This window comes from Myxine glutinosa, chromosome 14 (genome assembly GCF_964187855.1).
Source record: "Myxine glutinosa chromosome 14, kmMyxGlut1.1, whole genome shotgun sequence".
Taxonomy (NCBI): domain Eukaryota; kingdom Metazoa; phylum Chordata; class Myxini; order Myxiniformes; family Myxinidae; genus Myxine; species Myxine glutinosa.
In genome coordinates, this window is record NC_136274.1 from 18,145,193 (window position 1) to 18,167,551 (window position 22,359).

Here is a 22,359-nt window from a genome sequence, read left to right on the forward strand (position 1 = left end):
TGATGAATTCTCCATCCTCCCAAAATGCTTCTACTCAGCTTAATATCAAACAACAATATCGTTACGGTCCTAGTCAGTCCAGGTAGAATATTTTGGCTGAGCGAGTGGCTTGCCAGGCTGGCACGGGACAGGTCTTAGTCTGACCGTGCTCCTGGAGTCCCGCATCGCCAATCTCATCTAGCAGTTCATAACCGGGCCAATTGCTATCTCAAACAGATTTCCTTTGACCCACCATATGGCAACGTAATGAGCAAGCAGGATGAGTCAAAGACCAAGTCAAATTCAACAAGTACGATATTTGGGTGTGGTGTAGAAAAAGGTACGAATTTACAAAACAATCGCATACAATAAAATCACCAAATATTAGCCCCTAATCATATATGCTCCCACAGAAAGGATCAGGTTTTTAATTAAATTATGGCCTTAGGCCTCAGACGCTCACACCGCAGACAGGGTTATGGCAAGGACAGTGGTGTGTGCCAGCTTAAACCTGGTCTAGATTAATTAGACACAGTGGCGGCAAAATGGCCGGCCCAGCTCGATCAATACTCGATGATCATGGAGGAGGGGTGCGTTCCGGTTGGGAAGAGGCATGACGGTGGCAGGGCAAGGTGGAGCTTGGCTTCCCACCAAAAACTTGGACTATGAATAGCTGCGAATGGTGCACCAAGCTCCCCATGATCTCGGGTATCTCCTCCCTTCCCATCGCTGCATGCACTTTTATCTCCTCTGGCCCCCACCATGACACTTTTCCCCTCCTCGCTTGATTGCCATTTAACGCCGGCCCAACAGGGTGGGGCTAGCCTCACAGGGCCCTTGACCCGGCTGAGCCAGTGGCGTCAGAGGCTCGGCTAGTCGGGGCCTGATCTTAATGTCAAATTGGATGTTATCTAACTTTAGACACCCATGTGTGGGGGAAGGTCCCACGTGTCTGACTATACGTAATAGCGACGCATATCTATAATAACAATTAATTCCTCGTACTTAACCCTAAATGATAAACACTCAATATGGGAATAACTGCACTCCAATAAGCATTGTATTAACCACTAAGAGCCATAACCGAAACAATATTAATGATAGTCACATTTTAATTGTACTCAACTTTTACAATTGACAGCTCCCTTCAACTTCCATTATATTCATCTCTCTATATTATAAAAGAAAGTTTTTGTTTGTTTGTCTGCGCACGCTAATCTCCTGAACCGTGAAAGATAGGAGGAAACCTCTAATACAAAAAATGTCAGGACAGGCCCCGGGAAGGTTTTACGCGAGGTGGCGAGACCGGTCGAGGCCCACCTCAGCCGGGCTGAGCCCATTTCACAATTAAAAGCTGAGCTGAATTATAGTAGTCAATCTTCTACGGCCGCGAGTAAAAGCTGAATTATAGTAGTAAATTCATTCAAAAAGAACCCGGGCAACGCCGGGTGCTTTCGGCTAGTATATAATAAACAATTCATTCCATAATTGGGTGGTTCGTGTCCAGCCACCCGGCTGGTGGTTGCATCATTTTTCTGTGGGCGCGTCTGCCGCTGATGCAATGCGTACTCATTTTGCCGACCTTGGAAGGATGACAGGCTGAGTCAACCCCACCTGGCGTTAATTCAACGGGATTCAAACTCAGGACCTTAGGATCCCAAGCCCACTGCCCTAACCATTAGGCCAACACCAGGTGATATTCCATAATTGAATGATAGGTGTTGCCATTGCCCTGAACCAATACACCACCTAACAGTCACACGTTTAGAATGTGTGACAAATATTGCGTGTATGCGGCTATTGGTGCTTATAAATTAATTGATGGATAACATAAGGACCACATGTGCAGAAATAGCAGGCCAGTAGAATGGAGGGATTATGCACATCGGTGTGCACGATATCTCAAACACATTTGATCCAAATTTGTTTAAATATGATCATAGAACGAAAAATTGTTTTAAAGTGAAATAGGACATGTATGAACAAACCAGTGAAATGGGCAAATGAACACATTCTCACCTCCCCCACTGCGATAGCACAGGTATGGGAATCGCCAAATATTGCCGAGTCCCACGGCTGCGCCGATGCACACCAGCGTGAATTCTATCTTGTGAGCCCACACCTCCCGGGGCGATCCATTGTACGTGTCTTTTTCGTGTTCCATTATGCTACTTCTGAGCAGGAACGCTTTCGAGAAACAATCAACTTCCTTCACTCTTGCTCCTATTAAAGAAATACAATGAGAGAGAGAGAAACAGAGGAAGCAGAAGATTACATTTCCACAGAGCATTAACTCTGGACCACCACACAAGTGGGGCAATTTGCAATGGAATGAGGACATGGATTTAGAAAGTTCACAGCAGCCTGGGTCCTAAATACGTTATCGCTTTAACAGCTTCATCATCAGGCCAAAATAGTCAGTAATATAAAATAAGACGAAAACAAACATGACCAACGACAGACAGCATGTTAGGGCTACCTTATAAAACTATAACTGCACTCAGTGGAGAGCATACCTCCACCTGGTTGGCCCTATCTCCCAATGGTGAACTCACTTAAAAAATTTAATAATTCTCATATCCAAATCCATATTCAGATCTTCACCAAAATCGAATCAATTCTTCCTCGTCACACATTTAACCTGTCCAACACGTTTCATCCAAATCCATCCATAACTTTTGCGATATCCCGCAATGATTAGTTTTTGGCCCGATCTCCTAATGGTGAAGACTCACTTAAAAAAATTAAATAACTCTCATATCCAAATCCATATTCAGATCTTCACCAAAATCGAATCGAATTGTCGTTGTCAGACACCCAACCGGTCCACCAGGTTTCATCCCAATTCGTCCACAACTTTGTGAGATATTTTGTTCACAAACAAACGGACAAACAGACAGGGGTGAAAACATAATCTCCATCCACCTTTGGTGGTGGTGGTGGAGGTAAGGCAATTCTCTCTTTGCATGTACCTTACGATTTTTGTCTGTGCAAGGGGTTTATTGACCATTACTGGAAAGAATGTTGGGGGGGGGGGGGAAGAGGGGTGAGGGTATTGAAGGCGAGGAAACTATGCCAATTCTGAAAACAAATCCTCGCCCTCCAAGGATTTACTCGTGCCTAAAATACAGAAACGTTCACTGGCAATTCCCAGTATAGCTTCCTGAATGAGTTGCGAAAGGGATAACTTTGACAAGACAAGGTAAAGGCATAAAGAAGTAAGTTAGAATAAAAGTAGAAAATCAATCAATTTATTAAGTACAACTCGTTAGGAAGAAAAAATGAATTGTCCAACCGGTTAGCGCAATGGTAACACACTTACCTTTGCCCGAGAGAGAGTCTGGATTGGACCCAACACGCGAGAGTCTGGATTGGACCTAACACTCGAGAGTCTGGACCCAACACGAAACGTTTGAGCCAATGGAGTCAGTGGGAGTTGACAAAAACAAATTGGGGTTTCGATGGGAGAAAGTACGAGGAGACAATTGATGGGGAACACAAAGTGCTAGAGAGAAGCACAAGGCAACAGCTATAGGGAGTCCGTTCCACAGATAAGAAAATTGAGGGATGAAAGGACTGAAGTGACCATTTAGCTGAGAATCGGGGAGGGAGAATGTTTATCAATTGAGCGGCGAACGCCGTGACGTCACCGCCAAGCGTGTCAGCCTTGCCTGCCAAGCTCCGTAGGAGCCATCTCACAGTGTCATTTTATGGATGTTCGTTCAGATACTGTCACAGGTGTATGTAAAACTCAGTTACGGACCTGGTTTCGCCCTTATTGCGGCTTCATCAGGACAACTTGTGACTGAAATCCTTTCGGTTACAGTCACGTGAAAAAGTAAGTGCACCCCATGTAAACGTTTGACTTTTTCAACATATTTGAACATACAGCTATTTGATCTTCATTTCAACAATATTGATAGATAAAGGTGATATAATATAACAAATATCATGAAACATTTACATTTTGTAGTCCATTGTATCATTTAAATAAACATAAATGCAAATTTCGCATGTGGAAAAAGTAAGTACACCCCTACATTTATCACTACTTCAAATTAGAATCAGGTGCACCAGCTCAGGTGCAAATGATTAGACCATCGTTAGAGAGGATCTTGGAGGAACCTGTCTTATTTAAACCTCAGACATTTAGTTTGGTTTGCTCTTTGTTGTTGAAGTGTGCGGCGTCACCATGCCTAGATAAAAAGAGCTCTCTGAGGCCTTCAGAAAGAAGGTTGTAGATGCCTACAAGTCTGGGAAGGGATTTAAAAAGATCTCCAAACAATTTGAAATCAATCATTCGACTGTCCGGAAGATCATCGACAAGTGGAGAAGATTCCAAACAACTGCCAACTTGTTCAGGCCAGGCCAGCCCAGCAAGTTCAGCCTGAGAGCAGACCGCAAGATGCTGAAAGAAGTCTCGAAGAACCCCAGAATGTCATCACGCGACATACAGGTAGCTCTTGCCACTGTTGATGTCAAAGTGCACGAGTCTACCATTAGAAAGAGGCTGCACAAATTTGATCTACATGGGAGGTGTGCCAGGAGGAAACCTTTGCTGTGCAGAAAGAACATCAGGGCAAGACTAAAGTTTGCCAATGAACACTGAGGCAAAGACCGGCACTTCTGGAACAATGTGCTCTGGACAGATGAGTCAAAGGTAAAGCTATTTGGCCACAGTACCAGAAGACATGTTTGGCAAAAAACAAAGACAGCATTTGACCACAAGAACCTGATACCAACTGTAAAGCATGGTGGTGGAAATATTATGGTTTGGGGCAGCTTTGCTGCATCAGGGCCTGGGCAGCTCACCATCATAGAATCCACTATGAATGCTTCATTGTACCAGAGGGTGCTTGAGGATAATGTGAGGCCACCTGTCGGAAAGTTGAAGCTCAACCAAAGGTGGACATTGCAACATGACAATGACCCTAAACATACCAGTAAATCCACCAAAGAATGGCTGCAAAGAAAGAAATGGAGGGTTCTGGAATGGCGAAGTCAAAGCCCGGATCTAAATCCCATCGAGATGTTGCGGGGGGGATTTGAAACGAGCAGTGCATGCAAGAAACCCCTCAAACATCGCACAGCTGAAAGAATTCTGCATGGAGTGGGAAAAAATTTCTCCCAGTCGATGTCAGAGACTGGTAGACAGTTATAAGAAACGCCGACTTGAGGTTGTTTCTGCCAAAGGGGGCAATACCACCTATTAGAGCCAAGGGTGTACTTACTTTTTCCACATGCGAAATTTGCATTTATGTTTATTTAAATTACACAATGGACTACAAAATGTAAATGTTTCATGATATTTGTTATATTATATCACCTTTATCTATCAATATTGCTGAAATGAAGATCAAATAGCTGTATGTTGAAATATGTTGAATAAGTCAAAACTTTATATGGGGTGTACTTACTTTTTCACGCAACTGTATATACCAGTCATTATGTGACTCCATACAATCAGCGGGGAAAGCCTGCAACACGCTAGCATTATCTCTGTTATCCATTCACTATAAAGAGTTGACCTGGATGCGGTTGGGTGTAACTAATTAGTATATACTGGTGTGACTCGGCGCGCTCTGCGCGCCTCACCACACGTCGTTTCAGAGGGGTAGGCATCTTTGACCATTTCGGTGTCTTTTGGGTCTTCATGGTGTTTTGGGTCTTCAGGGCCATTTGGGTCTTCAGGGTCTTTTTGATCCACTGTGCCTTTAAGGGTATTTTGGGTCTTTGAGGTGTTTTTGGGGTCTTCAGGGTGTTTTGGGTCTTCTGGGTGTTTTGGGTCTTCGGGGTGTTTTGGGTCTTCGGGGTGTTTTGGGTCTTCGGGGTGTTTTGGGTCTACGGGGTGTTTTGGGTTTTTGGGTATCCAGGGTCTTTTTGAGCCTCAGGTCCTTGAAGGGTATTTTGGGTCTTTGGGGTGTTTTGGGTCTTTGTGGTCTGAAGGGTCTTGGGGGAATTAAAGGGTCGTCAAATGTCTGAGGGGTCTCAGCAGTCTTAACGCAATTAAGAGGGTTAATTAATTAAGAGGGTGGTAATTTTATTTCAAGAAGAAGACGTTTTCGTCACATATAAAGATACATACATACATACACATACCGAACCATATACGTTTGCTCTATTATAAGGAGAATAACTTATACACGCGATATATATAATATGCACTGCCAGATGGTGCCTCCGGAGCTTGGCAGTCAAGGCGGACACACTTGGTGGTGACATGGCGTTCGCTCATTAAGTTGGAACACGAAATTATATATACAAACATATATATTGTTGCGGTCGGGTCAAATCCCCACTCCTGACAATTTATTGCGGTACGACCACCGAAGTACGAGGGACGGGGAGGGTTCCAAATTCAAGGTGACGAGGACACGTCAAGGTGCACGTGTACCGAAAGACCGCGTGATCGAACCCTCACTTCCCCACACCTTCTGGATGCCGAGCGGTTTTGCACATGGTGTGGATAGCGGCCTTACCCCACGAGATTTATGGACCTGAGTCTAGCCAAATTCAGTCCCGGATGATGCTAGGCCAATGGAGAAAAGACGTACCGAACAGGTTGGAAGTAAGAACAAAATGTTCAGCCTTTTATTTGGAAAGCACAGAGAAAGACGAAGATTTACCTTAACAAATATTACTTAATAATAACCCTGACTTGGCCACTTCACACTCTGACACACACACACACACACACACACACACACACACACACACACACACACACACACACACACACACACACACACACACACACACACACACACACACACACACACACATACACACACACACACACACACACGTTAAAGGGCGTACCGATGTACGTGCTGGGACTCCTCGCTGTTGATCACGTGGTCTGGTGTGCGCGGCTCGTATGGTGTCGTGACGTGCAGCCTGGATGAGGTAAATTCAGCGTAGGTGGAACGAGCTACCACACAGGCAGACAACTTCAGCTCAGGTGAGTCGTGTTGAAAGGCCAACGCTTGCAGGTCAGCCAGAAGGCGCAAAAGATCGGCAAAGCGTGATGGGTGTCGGGCATTGAACAAAGCCAAAACACATGTCGTCTGGTGGGGCCAAAACGAGTTCAGAGCAGGGTGTCGTCCACATGGCGAAATCCCAGGCAAAAGAGTTGTGTCCTGTGCGCAGCGAAATCCCAGGAAAAGAGAGAGACAAATTGCAATCCGCGTGGGCTTTTACCAGATCCGCCCACGCCCCTCAAAATGTTCCAGAGCCTCCCATTGGCTGAGGCTTGTCGCATCATGGCGACGTGTTCCTGCCCCCTCACTGGTCACGTGGGTCTGTGCTTCTGGCCATGCCTTTCTGCTTATTAAAAACATGGCTTCCCTTAACCACACAAGGGTTTGCCAACCTGCCTCACTCAACGCATATTTAGTCTTTTTTTTACAATACAATGGGAAAGGACCAATCTCTACATTCAATAAAACATAACCAACTAATGCAGGCTACATGTTGTCATGCAATTTAACTATAGGGGGTTTGCCTTTATGGCACAAACGCAACACTACCCCCTTCTCTCACCAAGACTCGACCCGAGTCGTCCACATGGAGCGGCTGGGGGTCAGCTGGCATTCATTTAAACATTTTTAGTGTGACACGTAGATGTGATTCCCCTAACATTTTTAACTCTCATCCCAGTGTGTGCAACTTTTTTTTTTTTTTTTTACATTTAAATGTACATTTTTAAACCAAATATGTCCCTCCTAATGTGTTGAGAAACTACCTAACAGATTCACACCCACAACCCTATACTGTTTACGTATTGCCGGAATTTTGAAACTAAACACAACCGGTGGGCAACATTTTTACATTTTACACAACACAATTTATTTTTAAAAAAACTATGACCCAGCACCTGGACTTGAGGAATAACACTTGGAGAATTTGTTGCTGGGGTCATCTTCTGGCTTCTTGCCTTGGTAGGCAGGCTAACAAAAACCGGCTGGCCCCGACCTGCATACAGGCCATTTGAAGATCAGGGCCATCTAAATCTTCATAATTGCACAAATGGATCACTCTTTTTATTTCTTGAGCGGGGCCACTCGAAACGTGGTCCAAATGTGTGGTGTCAGTGCCACCCAACAGGTGATCCATGTGTGGCATCAATGCCACCCAACAGGTCGTCCATATTCAGCAAGATGATGAGGCAGCCAAGAGGTGTAACCATGGAAATGGGTGTGGCCACAGAGCCAGTGGTCCATGAGGTGATGAATGATGGATGTGAGTGTGGATGGCAGCAAGATGCTGCAACGGCAAGGTAAGTCCTCTTGATGGTCCTGGATCGGGCAGGAAGAGAAGACGCAACGAGCAAAACAGGAAAAGACACGGTGGCACATGCAAAACACAGGTAGATCAAGCGGGTGAGAGGAACGCCGGCAGAGTGAAGTCGAGCCTGGCCCTACCCATTCGTGCCTCCCACCGTTAACTACACTACCCTAGCCCTCCTTGTATTTACAATTCGTCTCTACGTCTCGTCTCCCCCCGTCCCCTCTTTATTCCAAATTCGTCCCCAACTCCCCCCAGGTTCTCCCAGGAAGGAAAGACGGAATGAACACAATGTTTCGTACTCACATCGTGATGCATCTTACCAATCAAACATTGAGTCCCGTGGTGCGAAATCCATCCCCTTGTGGATGGTGTGGATGGTGCGAAGGGGTCTTCACAAAATCCTAACTACATTAACATAATTTACACATTTTAATCTCCCCGGGACTTACCCTGCCAATCGGCCTTCTTTAAACTATGTGGTTCTAAGAACCAGAATTCCCATTGCCCACACTGTGGTGCCCTCCGAATTTGGGTCTCACCCCACCAATTTTTCCATTCGTGCCCTCGCACAATTTCGGGGCTGGGTCGTGTGGCTCTACCAGCAGGTCTACCGACCTGCACCCCTCCGTTCACTGGAGCTGCCTCCCGAGCTTGCCTGCTTCTCGCTCTAACCTACCTGGGGAAGGCCCTCCCTGGCGCTTACCCCATCGATGCCCACCTTGGCATTGGGCAACCCGGGTCCCTCATTTGATCCTCGGGCCCCACTCACTCTAACACAACTGGCTCCCTGAGCCTACCTGCGGCCTTACCTGGCCGACGAGCTCCCAGTGACGGAGCATCCCAAATAACTATTTCTACTAATTAAGCCACACGCCCAGCCATTCCACCGCCTCCTGCACCTCACAAAAAAAAACTATTTCCACAATCAGCACCATAGGTGTCAATATCCAGGTAATTTACCTGTACCCTCTAACTTTAAACTACCCACCCAGGCCTTCGTGAATGGGTTCCACTCCCCCCCCCCATTCAATCCTTCACACCATGCATTCCACACCATTCATTCCACACCATTTATTTGCACACCACTTATTCTCACACCAATTATTTCCACACGATAACACAATTCCATCTATTCTCAAACACACAGCATCATTTATCTAGCCGATTTCCCCTATAACTCTTGCTTCCCCGTAGTCCCTTTACACGACGAACACCCTTTGTTAGTAACCAGCTGAACTCTCTACGTCCCCACTACTGTTCATTGTCACTACTTAAATCTCTGTCCCTATGGTCTCTCTAGATCCCTAATCATTATCCTAGCCCTCCCTCAGCTAGTGCTTTGGTGCCCCCATGGAGCAACCATTGCTGGCCCTTCCATGGGCCTAACAATGCTATCCCCCTAAACTAGTGCTCATTGGCCCCATGCACATGGGGAATGGTCACACCACCATACCCCCATGTGGGGGCACAATACTCCACCAGTCCTCAAAGCAATGAGCCCCCATTCATGGAGGTACTTGGTCGCGGCTCGGCCTCCAAGGGCCGAGCGATCCATGCGGGTGGTTGGTCGCCTGTATGGGGTGATATCCGGCCGGCATTGACGATTCGAGGGGGCGGAATTGGTGGGCCCAAGTGCCGGGGTCCATCCCTGTGCGGGGCCTTGCGGTCTCACGCACAATGACCCAACCGGCCACGGTTATAGCACCTCACCCGGTAAGGTGCTTGCCTTCGACAATCCGAATTGCCCCTCAAAACCCGCTGATCGCTCTTGCCGCAGTACGGCGCCAACAATACCGTGTGGGTGCCAGAGGTACGAATCCTGCACGCCGGTTCTTGCGAGACAAATGCAGCACCGATTCCCTCCGGTCCCCATGGCACACCACTCATCGGGGGCTCGCGTACTCTACCCGTCCCACTGAGCACTACCCCAGTCGGCGTCGATGCCCGAGCCGCATCATTTCTCGCACTCCATTTCAAACGTGCACACTCTCTCCACACACTCCGTAATCGCACACACCAGTGCGCACACTCTCTCCACACACTCCGTAATCGCAAACACCGGTGCACACACTCTCCACACACTCCGTAATCGCACACACCAGTGCCCACACTCTCTCCACACACTCCGTCTCATTCGTAACCCTCACAATGGGCCCTTCACGAACCCCCGGGTCTGGCCTTTCTCCCAAACTCGCCGAGCACCCGCTCGCACCAAACACATTCCCGATATCACTACTCGCCCATCTTCATCCGGCTCTCTTCAAGAACCTGTAAACTTTTTATTTCATCAACAGGTTCCTCATCACGATGCGAGCACCACTCTTGCATACATCCCCGCAATTCCTTTCCTAATTCATTCTCCATCTCTCCTTCTGTCATTTCAATTTCAATTATTCCCCCTTCTACCTTCTCCAGCTTCTGTTTGACCACTGTTATTTCCCGTTGCGCCTCTACTATTTCCTCCTCTAACTCGACCATCGTCGGTTCCTCTACGTCCCGTGTCAATATTTCCATTGCCCCAGTCAGTTTGGCCGTGCTGTCCTTCAGTTCTCGCTGGACACTCATCTCACTCCGCTTTACCTAGTCACACACACCCGCGACCTCCCCGCTCATGGCGTCCATCCGATCACCCAATTGATCACCCATCTCTTTCATTTCACTTCTTGAGTCTTTCCTTTGCACCTCAAAGCATGCTCCGATTTGAGTCATGAATAACTCCATGTTAAGCCCCGCTAGCACAGCGGGCCTGGCCTCCGCCGCCGCGTGCGAAGCGCCGCCATTTTCTTCACTCCCTCCCGGGCCGTGATTAACGCCAAAGTCCATCTCTTCGTTTACGTCCTGGGCCATTAATTCCTCATCCTCTACATTTCCTATACCCACCGGAACCTGCACGTCTTGGCCCGACATCAGCCGAATTGAATTTTAATTTTGTTTTAAACTAAATTTGCACAAGCTCGTAATTTCGCAGCACGTTAAACGTACTGCAGGTCCGATCCCACTCCCGGACACCAATTTGTTAGTCGCGAAACGACCGGGCCGGGAGGGGAGGGTTCCAAATTTATCCCTCACGATTCCCCTCGGTTAATACCAGAAAATCACGAATACCTTCAAGGTGCACATGTCACCGAAGACGGCGATCGATCCCTCACTTTCCCACACCTTCTCGATGCCGAGCGGTTTTGCACATGGTGTGGAAAGCGGCCTTACCCCACGAGATTTATGGACCTGAGTCTAGCCAAATTCAGTCCCGGATGATGCTAGGCCAATGGAGAAAAGACGTACCGAACAGGTTGGAAGTAAGAACAAAATGTCCAGCCCTTTATTTGGAAGGCACAGAGAAAGAGACAAAGATTTACCTTAACAAATATTACCTAACAATAACCCCTACTTGGCACCTTCACACTCTGACACACACACACTGACACACACACACACACAGAATAACTCTGGTTAAAGGGCGTACCAATGTACGTGCTGGGACTCCTCGCTGGTGACCATGTGGTCTAGTGTGCGCGGCTCGTATGGTGTCGTGACGTGCAGCCTGGATGAGGTAAATTCAGCACAGGTGGGACGAGCTACCACACAGGAAGACAACTTCAGCTCAGGTGAGTCATGTCGAAAGGCCAACGCTTGCAGGTCAGCCAGATGGCAGAAAAGATCGGCAAAGCGCGATGGATGTCAGGCGTTGAACAAAGCCAAAACACGTGACGTCTGGTGGAGCCAAAACAAGCTTTCAGAGCTGGGTGTTGTCAACGTGGCGAAATCCCAGGCAAAAGAGAGCCGTGTCCTGTGCGCAGCGAAATCCCAGGAAAAGAGAGAGAAATTGCGATCTGCGTGGGCTTTTACCAGATCCACCCACGCCCCTCAAAATGTTCCAGAGCCTCCCATTGGCTGAGGCTTGTCGCATCATGGCGACGTGTTCCCGCCCCCTCACTGGTCACGTGGGTCTGCTTCTGGCCATGCCTTTCTGCTTATGAAAAACATGGCTTCCCTTAACCACACAAGGGTTTGACAACCTGCCTAACTCAACACATATTTGGTCTTTTTTTTACTATACAATGGGAAAGGGCTAATCTCTACATTCAATAAAACATAACTAACTAATGCAGGCTACATGTTGTCGTGCAATTTAACTATAGGGGGTTTGCCTTTATGGCACAACTGCAACAATATATATATATATATACTAGCTTGGGCCGGCTCGCTACGCTCGCCTCACCAAGCGTCGTTACTGAGGAATGGGCTTATTTTAGCTGAGGATAATGACTGTACCTGAGTTGCTGTGTTGTCATGATTTACAGCAATCATAATAGAAACAATTATTTGGCACAAATTTATTTGTAGTGTTTGTGATATTACATTTTTATAAGCAATTTAGGTTGAAAAAATATCTAAAATTCAAAAAAGAACTCAGCACATACATACAGGAGGAGTAGGTGCAGACTGGAAGTTTGGGACGATTACACCTCACCACCATGTAATTCAAAACACCTCACCACCAAGTAATTTAAAACACCTCACCACCACGTAATTCAAAACGCCTCACCCCCATGTAATTTCAAATTCCTCACCCCCACATAATTTAAAACACCTTACCACCAAGTAATTCGAAACACCTCATCACCAACTAATTCAAAACACCTCACCACCACATAATTAAAAACACCTCACCACCACGTAATTATAAAAAAAACCTCACCACCACGTGATTCAAAACCACCACCACATTTTTAAAACCACTTCACAACCACGGAAACAAAAGTTTGAGGGAGTAGTTAAGTGACAATACAGACACTGTCCAGATATGTAGATAAAGAGATAAATGACTGTACCCGAGTTCCTGCTTTGTCATGGTTTACACCAATCATAATTAAAACAATTATTTTGCACAAATGTATTTGTAATATACGTGATAATAGGCGAAGGTGATTGTCCGTCTGTCCGGGGGTGTGGCTTAGTCCGTTTGCAGAGTAGCTACACCCATAGCTCCACCCATTCTTGGAGAGGCTTCATGTAAACAAATATCCACCATTTTATTACCTCGAATGGCTTTGAGGGCTGTTTAGTTAGGCCAATGCTGTCTTTCTCTCTCACACAGGTTTATTTCAATTCTAATTCAATTTATCATTTCATTTTTAACAGTCGCTAACATAGTGTTAGACTCGGATGAAAAAAAACGGGAAGAGAATCCCAAGAAAGTTTCCGTTTATAGAACGAAATGATTTTTCAAAGGCCTGTAAACTAAAGCCCATTCATTGAGAGTCACCCTCACGATTTTATCTCGAATTCACCATCTGATTTCATTTTTATCGATTGTTTTAGACTCAGTGTCAGAAATAATTGAGAATATGCACACGCACACGGGAAATTGCCGAGATATATTTATAAAAATCGCGCCACGATGATACACGAAAATACACCGCCTAAAATAACATTCGGGGAAAATGTCAACATATATTAAAAATTCGCTTTTTCTTTTCCGTTAAGATATATTACTTTTACCTTTTGTGAGAGTCGGCACAAAAACGACATATATATCTTCGTTCTTTCTTATTTCATTCAACATTATTATCCGGAAGTAAAATATGTTTCAGGAAATTACCGAGAGATATTTCTTCGTTTTTTTTTTATTAGTTATGTGCGCATACACTTTAAATAGGTTTATTTGAAATCTTTAAGTTCACAATGTAATTTACTTGCCATTTGTCATTTGATAATTACGAGACACTTACTCTTGAGGATCGTGACAATTCATGCGTTGCGTGGAAACTTCCATTTCCAAAATGAATGCGACGGTCGATGAAGAACGCAGACTTGAACAGGATGTAGCAAGAAAACGAATGAGACGGGCGAACGAGTCCGTCAACGAACGTCAATGCAGACTTGAACAGGATGGAGCAAGAACCGCACAGAGCCCGTACGAGACGGGAGAACCGCACAGAATGCTGCTGCAACAACGATGAGGAGGGTTGGAGAGGAGCGAGGGGTTGGAGAGTGAGGAGCGATGGGTTGGAGAGTGAGGAGATAGGGGTTGGAGAGCGAGGAGATAGGGGTTGGAGAGCGAGGAGATAGGGGTTGGAGAGCGAGGAGCTAGGGGTCGGAGAGTGAGGAGCAAGGAGTTGGAGTGTGAGGGGCGATTGGAGCGGAGAGGAGTGTGAGGGGCGATTGGAGCGGAGAGGAGTGTGAGGAGGTATTGGAGAGGAGTGTGAGGGATTGGAGAGGAGTGTGAGGGATTGGAGAGGAGTGTGAGGGATGGGAGAGGAGTGTGAGGGATGGGGGAGGAGTGTGAGGGATGGGAGAGGAGTGTGAGGGATTGGAGAGGAGTGTGAGGGATTGGAGAGGAGTGTGAGGGATTGGAGAGGAGTGTGAGGGATTGGAGAGGAGTGTGAATGGTTGGAGAGTGTGAGGGGTTGGAGAGTGTGAGGGGTTGGAGAGTGTGAGGGGTTGGAGAGGAGTGTGAGGGGTGGGAGAGGAGTGTGAGAGAGGAGTGTGAGGGGTGGGAGAGGAGTGTGAGGGGTGGGAGAGGAGTGTGAGGAGTTGGAGAGGAGTGTAAGGGGTTGCTGAGGAGTGTGAGGGGTTGGAGAGGAGTGTGAGGAGGTATTGGAGAGGAGTGTGAAGAGGTATTGGAGAGGAGTGTGAGGAGGTATTGGGGAGGGGTGTGAGGCGGTATTGGAGAGGAGTGTGGGGAGGTATTGGAGAGGAGTGTGAGGAGGTATTGGAGAGGAGTGTGAGGAGGAGTGGCATTGGAGAGGCGTGAGGGTGGAGAAGAGTGAGGAGTTACATATTATGTGAAATAAATAAATTGTGTTCATTGCACCATTTTACCCATTTTGTAAAATTTAATGTGCAGCATGTAAATCAAGATGTCCAAATGTCACACACGTCCATACCCGTGGGATTCCCACGGGTGACCCCACTAGTATATATATATATATATATATTGCTACGGTTGAGAAATAAAAGACATACCGACTGGAGATATGTGCAGATTTTTTTTTTTTTCAGACATTTGGTACGATTTCACAAAAGTTTGAGGGAGTAGTTCAGTGACAACACAGACACTGCACATATATATATATATATATGTAGATATATATATATATATATATATATATATATATATATATATATATATATATATATATATATATATATATATTGTAACGATTTTGAGAAGTGTGTAACGAATTTGAGAAGTGTAACGGTTTTTGAGAAGTGTAACAATTTTGGAGGAAGTGTAACGAATGTGGAAACGTTACAATGTGAACGTTACAAAAGTATGGTAACATCCTCGTAATGTAAATAATGGTCGCAGCCGTCGTCCTAGTTAATTCCATGAAACTTACACGCAGGTCACGATATATCTTTTAAATAGTGTATTTCCTTATTCCATGTAGGCTAAATATGTGTTTCCCACTAGATTGACTTTGCATTGTATCAAACAAAATAAGCGTAGGCCCTTCCAATTTCCCCAAAACCTCCCTTCCAATTGCCTTCCGCATTTTGGGCGGTTTTCTTCAAGCGCCATTGCCCATGTGCTTTGAGTCGGAGAAGAAAGGCGTGTCTCCACCTCGTCATAAGAGGGAAGGCGTGAACCGGCCCTAACAGCCAATCAGCACCGCGGTGAGCGACCCGGTAGGCGTGCCCTCGGAGCCGGCGGCTTAATTCCGCCCGAGGTGATAAAAGCGACTGTAAGGGACTGCTTTATGAGAGGCCTTGTGAGATGACCCTGGGAGATGAGCAAAGAGGCTGCAAGAAGAGGAGCGGTGAGATGCGAAACGCTCCAAGCCAAAGAGGAGAGGTACTCGGCAAGGAAACCAGCTTTGGAGAGACGCGCTGAAAGGAGGGAGACGGCTCCACCCCAAGAAGAGGAGCAGGTGTGCCGAACCAGCGCGTGACGTCTACCGCAGCGGATACACGACGGAGGGTTTCCCGCCAAAACCGCGAGGAATTGCGAGCTGCGGCCTCCCGACTTTGCCTCCCTCTCAAGCAATCCACCTCAAGCCCTACCTGCCTGCATTATCCCCTGTGTAAGTGTGAACGTCCTGTCCTGCTCGTTGTCTTGGGGCTAAGTAAAAATGAATAGTGTAAGTTAACGATTCGCTGTGTTACTGCTTCTTCCATCCATTGCTTGTGTGTGTATAATAAATCTGTTCTTCCTCCGTACTCTTCTTCTTCTTTTTCATTCTCTTTCGGTCGTTTTAGAGGTTTCCCGATTGAATATCTGTGGGGCGATCTTGTCAACGTCGGGTGGAATCGGGCTCTAATCGGGGAGTAACTGTTCGGACGCGGTTAAATACACCACCGCTCGGTCAATATAACATCTAAAACCCGCGTCTGTAACAATTGGTGTCAGGAGTGGGATTCGGACCTGGGACTAAATTTGTTAGGCCCAAATTTTGGAACACCAATTGTACTATTAGAGTAACAATTGGTGTCGAGGAGGGAGATCGGACCCGAAGCGCGCTTAACGCGCTCAAAATTACAAGCTGCCGAAATTTTTTGTTGTTTTATAAAACCCGAATTTTGAGATCGCGCCATGGACAATCAAGGCGATCGGATGTCGGTGGGGGAGATAGACGGGTTAGGGGTAACCCAGGACTTTGGGGAAGAAAGGGAAGAGGAGAGCAATGAGGTGGTTGAGGGTGTATCAGGTGCACAAAATGGCGCTCTCGCACACGAGGTATCAGGCGCGCAAAAAGGCGCCTCGTACGAGCGCGCGGCAGCCGAGCCCGCGGTGCCAACGGCCTGGGATCCATTTCTTGCAAATTTGTTGAAATTTTTGACCCAGTGGGATGAAGAAAACAAAATGTATGCCCAGGGGCTCATATCCAACAGGGAAATTAACAACATGGGTGTTCAAATAACGAACGGAATGAGGGCCGATAGGGAGGAAAGGGAGCAGAGGGACAGAGACCGCAAGTTGGGCGAAAGGGTCCCAGGGGTGCACAAGGAAGTAACGCGGGTCGAGAAGCGCCGGTTGAGCGAAGCGGAGGAAAGCACGGGTACAATGACGGGGGTAGAAATCGCGACACGGGGTTTGGAAAAGCCGGCGACCGCTGAGGTAGAGGAGGGTGTTTTATTAAAGCCAGCGGTCGCCGAGGTTAATAAAGAAAAAGCAGTGCTGGGAATTAAAATTGAAGAGATGACGGAGGTAGCCCGGGAATTGCAGGGAGAAATGGATTATGTACAAAGTCCCTGCTCACATCACGATGCTGTGCTTAACCCGAATGGAAGTTTGCAGGTTCGCGTAGAGAAAAGGATCCCCCAGGTGAGTCGTGCTGTTGTGTATTGTGCGGGGAGATTTTGTAAGAGGATGTTTGGCGACAAAAGAATTGTCACGCGATTGGGATCGATATGGCACCCGGGCGTTGGTGAAGGGTCCCGTGTGAGTGGAAATGGCACGCGTGGGAGAAAAAAGTGTGCGTCGGTGAGTGGGTGTGCTATAAAGTGTGGGAGTGAAACCGAGTGCGAGCGAGAATGCACGTCGGGGTGTACGGAGTGTGACACGAATAGTGAGTTGGTGATGGCGCAGGTGCGAGAGGGCACATCGGAGCGCGAGTGTGAAACCGAGTGCGAGCGAGAATGCACGTCGGGGTGTACGGAGAGTGACACGAATAGTGAGTTGGTGATGGCGCAGGTGCGAGAGGGCACATCGGAGCGCGAGTGTGAAACCGAGTGCGAGCGAGAATGCACGTCGGGGTGTACGGAGAGTGACACGAATAGCGAGTTGGTGATGGCGCAGGTGCGAGAGGGCACATCGGAGCGCGAGTGTGAAACCGAGTGCGAGCGAGAATGCACGTCGGGGTGTACGGAGAGTGACACGAATAGTGAGTTGGTGATGGCGCAGGTGCGAGAGGGCACATCGGAGCGCGAGTGTGAAACCGAGTGCGAGCGAGAATGCACGTCGGGGTGTACGGAGAGTGACACGAATAGTGAGTTGGTGATGGCGCAGGTGCGAGAGGGCACATCGGAGCGCGAGTGTGAAACCGAGTGCGAGCGAGAATGCACGTCGGGGTGTACGGAGTGTGACACGAATAGTGAGTTGGTGACGGCGCAGGTGCGAGAGGGCACATCGGAGCGCGAGTGTGAAACCGAGTGCGAGCGAGAATGCACGTCGGGGTGTACGGAGTGTGACACGAATAGTGAGTTGGTGATGGCGCAGGTGCGAGAGGGCACATCGGAGCGCGAGTGTGAAACCGAGTGCGAGCGAGAATGCACGTCGGGGTGTACGGAGTGTGACACGAATAGTGAGTTGGTGATGGCGCAGGTGCGAGAGGGCACATCGGAGCGCGAGTGTGAAACCGAGTGCGAGCGAGAATGCACGTCGGGGTGTATGAAGTGTGACACGGAGAGTAAGGTGGTGGTGGAACGTGTGCGAGGAAGCACACCTGAGTTGGTCATGGCGCGGGTGTGGGAGAGCCCATGTGAGCGCGTTAGTGGGTGGATGCAAGAGTGCACGCCCATGGTGAGTGTTACGGAGGACGTAACGGAGGAGAGGTGTGGACCAAAGTGTGCGCGAGAGGTGTGGTGTGTAACAGGGAGAGCGTTGGTGGAATGTACGGACGGCGTTGGAACGCCAGGTTTTGTGAGGGTGAAAGGGGTAGCGTATGCTTGTAAGCATGCAAGTAAAGCACCGATGGTAACCGGGTTAGTGGTTAGAGCGACGGATAGCCGATGCGAGCACTCGGTGCGAGGGGTGCTTGGTTGGGTGCGAGGCCCGGCGCGGATCGATGCTGCGTCGCTTCTCTTCGAAGCGTCGTTGCCGATTCGGGCTTGGCCCCGCCCCGCACGGTCGAGTCCGGGCTTTGCCGGGCGAGGCGACCGGTCCGGTTCAAGGGCGAGTGGGAGGAGGCGGAACGGTGCCCCCTCGTGGGGACGGGGTTCCGACCGGGGGAGATTGAGCCATCGGGCCCGGGACCGCAAGGTGCCGCGCCGAGATGGTGCGTGGAGCCTCGGTCCAACCAAACCACCTCCCTTGAACCGAAAGCCGGACGGATTCAACCTGCAGGCAACCAAACCACCCGAATTCATTGCTCGGCTTTACGAAGCCGAGTTTAATGATGTCATGACGCACCGAGGCTAGGATATAGCGGACTGTGATGATGGTGATCGTAATAGTGATAGTGTTTTGATCCGAAATTTAGAAAAGTGAATAGAATTGGCAGTAAATGGAAAATTTTTGAATTGGTTGGAATCTGGACGAACAAAATTGATAGTGAGAGACCCCCGATGTGGTGGGATGGCAAATCCACCATCCCTCACAGTGGGGCAAATGCGCGATAGCTTATGGGGTGTATGGCAGTGAAAACTAGCCCGGGTGGGTTAGGATATTGATAGGGATCTAGCGAAGATGACATTAGGTAACGTTAAGTTTAGTTAGTGACTGATACCTGTAGTGGGGACGCAGGTAGATTAGTGTGGATTATAATGACATGGGAGCGCAATAGTTTAAAGGGACGACTGGGAAGCGCAAGTTTCAGAGGGGAGTAGTTAGCTGAGATGATGCCGTGTGTGTGAGGATTGAACAGGTGAGAATGGAACAGGTGTGATTGCACAGGTGTGCAACTGAACAGGTGTGTGGAGCAGTGTATGAGGGAGTAGTGGTGATTGCGTGTTGTGTTGACCAAATGGTCCAGGAAGAAAGGAGGGTGCAGGTGGCACCAGGTGTGAGGGCACAGGTGTGCAACAACAGGTGTATGTGGCTGTGTGGAATAAATGGTAGTGTGGAATATCTGGAGTATTGGAATGGATGGTCGTGGAGTGAGAATGGTGGAAATTGTGGAGTGGAGTGGATGGTGCGAAGGTGTGAATGGGGGAAGAGTGGACCCCCATCACGGATACCCGGGGCGGGTAGTGCAAGTGTTAGGTAGAGGGTACAGGTAAATTGTGGTTGGATATTGGCATCTGTGGTGCGGGTGACAGAATGGTATTTGGATGGGTGCATTAGTGTTGTGGAAATGGCTGGGCGTGTAGCCTGTTAGTGTGTGTAGTTGTTTGGGCGCTCCACCACTGTAAGGATGTCGGCCAGGTGAGGCCGCAGGTGGGCTCTGGGAGCCGGTAGTAGTTGTGGTGGATGGGGCCCAAGGATCCGGAGGACGGACCCGGGTAGCCCAGTGCCAGAGGGCACCATGGGGTGACAGAGCCAGGAGAGGGGCTGTCCCCAGTTAGTTAGGTTAGGGTGAGGAGCTAGGTAAGCTCGGGTGGCAACTACAGTGGTGGAGGTGTGCAGGTGGGTAGACCTGTTGGGAGAGGTACACGTCGCAGCCCAGAAATTGTGCTAGAGCACCGGGAGATGAATCGGGGGAGTGAGACCCCAAATGGAGAAGCACCACAGTTTGGTCAATGGGAATTGGTTATTAGAACCCATAGTGTAAGTTGGCCAATGGATTGGCAGGGAGAGACCCCGGGTAGTGTAAAGTGTGTTAAAGTCATTTAGAAAATAGTTAGGATGAAGGATCTCCTCGCACCATCTGCATCCACTCACCTGAGGTGACATGTACTCCACACCATGCCATGTTTTGATTATTTTTTATGATGCAAATGTTTGGATTGTGAGACGCATCATGACGTGGTGTGACATTGTGCGTAATTCCATCTCTCCCTCCTTATGAGGATTGATGACGAATTGGTGATGGCAAATTTTGAAGTAAAGGGATTGTGGAGACGAATTTGGTATAGGGGAAATATGGGGAAGACGTGACAGTAGTGAAGAATTTGTAAATGGGTAGATTTTTGTACATATGGGGTAAGGGTAGGGTAGGTGACAGGGGGGGTGACGTACGGTAGGGACGAGCTTTCTCACTTCGCCCTCCGTACGCATTTCGCCTTGCATTGCCTTATTGACGTGTACCCTTGTGACCTTACCCCTCGCTCAATTGTCTTTCTTTTGTCTCCCACATGACCTGTGCGCCATTGGGTGCCGATGGGAGCGTGCGTGAGGTGGCCATTGTGCGCCCGAGATTCCCAGAACCAGCATGCATTGCGTTGATGTACCACTGTATGGACCGCTGTTCTGCGGCCAAGTACCACTTGATGGACCCCAGGTTCTGGGGCAGGGCACCTCTGTTGGAGACCGGCCATAGTGGCCAGGGAATCTTGCTTGCGGACCTCGGTAAGGTGGCACCTATGCCAAACAGGTGGACCACCCTTAGTTGGCCCCTGAGGCCCTAAATAAAAATGGACACAAGTTGTGCTTTTTATTATTTCCAACTAGGCCGCATGAAGCCAGAAGACGTCGGGAAGAACATCGGCCCAGCAGAGAAAGAGAAGACCACCACCAGTTGTTTTGTCGTGTTTATTATGAACCATGGTGACTGCGCACCGGGTGGTGCTTGTGGTGCTTTTGGGTGCTTTGGTGGTATTGGTACTGGTGCATCGATGCAATGCGTGCTGTCTCCTCCCTCCCAACAGGAATTTCTTTCTCTTGTTCCCTAAAAAAAAAAAAAAAAACACAAGTCCTGGGTTGCGTTGTAAATAAGAAATCACGTCATTGTAAATAATGCTCCCCACCGTAAATGTATAGTTTGAGAATAATTCCGTAATTCGGTTAGCTGTGGGCTTGAGTCTGTTAGACAGGGTGCAATGCAATAGGGGGACATACTTATTTGTGTTTTAAAATTGTCACACTCAGGGTCAGGTTAATTGTAGAGGGAATTACACCTACATGTCACACTAAGTTAAAGTTTAGTAGGCCCGAGGACAGGCCTGAAGAAAGGAGGGTGCAGTGTTACGATTTTGAGAAGTGTGTAACGAATTTGAGAAGTGTAACGGTTTTTGAGAAGTGTAACAATTTTGGAGGAAGTGTAACGAATGTGGAAACGTTACAATGTGAACGTTACAAAAGTATGGTAACATCCTCGTAATGTAAATAATGGTCGCAGCCGTCATCCTAGTTAATTCCATGAAACTTACACGCAGGTCACGATATATCTTTTAAATAGTGTATTTCCTTATTCCATGTAGGCTAAATATGTGTTTCCCACTAGATTGACTTTGCATTGTATCAAACAAAATAAGCGTAGGCCCTTCCAATTTCCCCAAAACCTCCCTTCCAATTGCCTTCCGCATTTTGGGCGGTTTTCTTCAGGC

The 22,359-nt window shown here is 48.0% G+C and overlaps 1 protein-coding gene across 9 annotated transcripts in view; it reads right to left on the bottom strand.

The window, feature by feature from the left end:
- LOC137439457 (sodium- and chloride-dependent GABA transporter ine) overlaps window positions 1-22,359 on the bottom strand; it is a 202,490-nt gene that overhangs the window by 92,203 nt on the left and 87,928 nt on the right. For 5 of the 9 annotated variants that reach the window (XR_013621459.1, XM_068135220.2, XM_068135219.2 and 2 more), the window contains exon 3: window positions 1,999-2,202. Coding sequence is in view for 8 of the 9 variants with exons in the window: in XM_068135220.2 (XP_067991321.2) it covers window positions 1,999-2,202 (204 nt within the window). In the remaining variant the exon portion in view is untranslated. The other 4 variants (XM_078768566.1, XM_078768564.1, XM_068135223.2 and 1 more) reach the window with 3 other exon arrangements.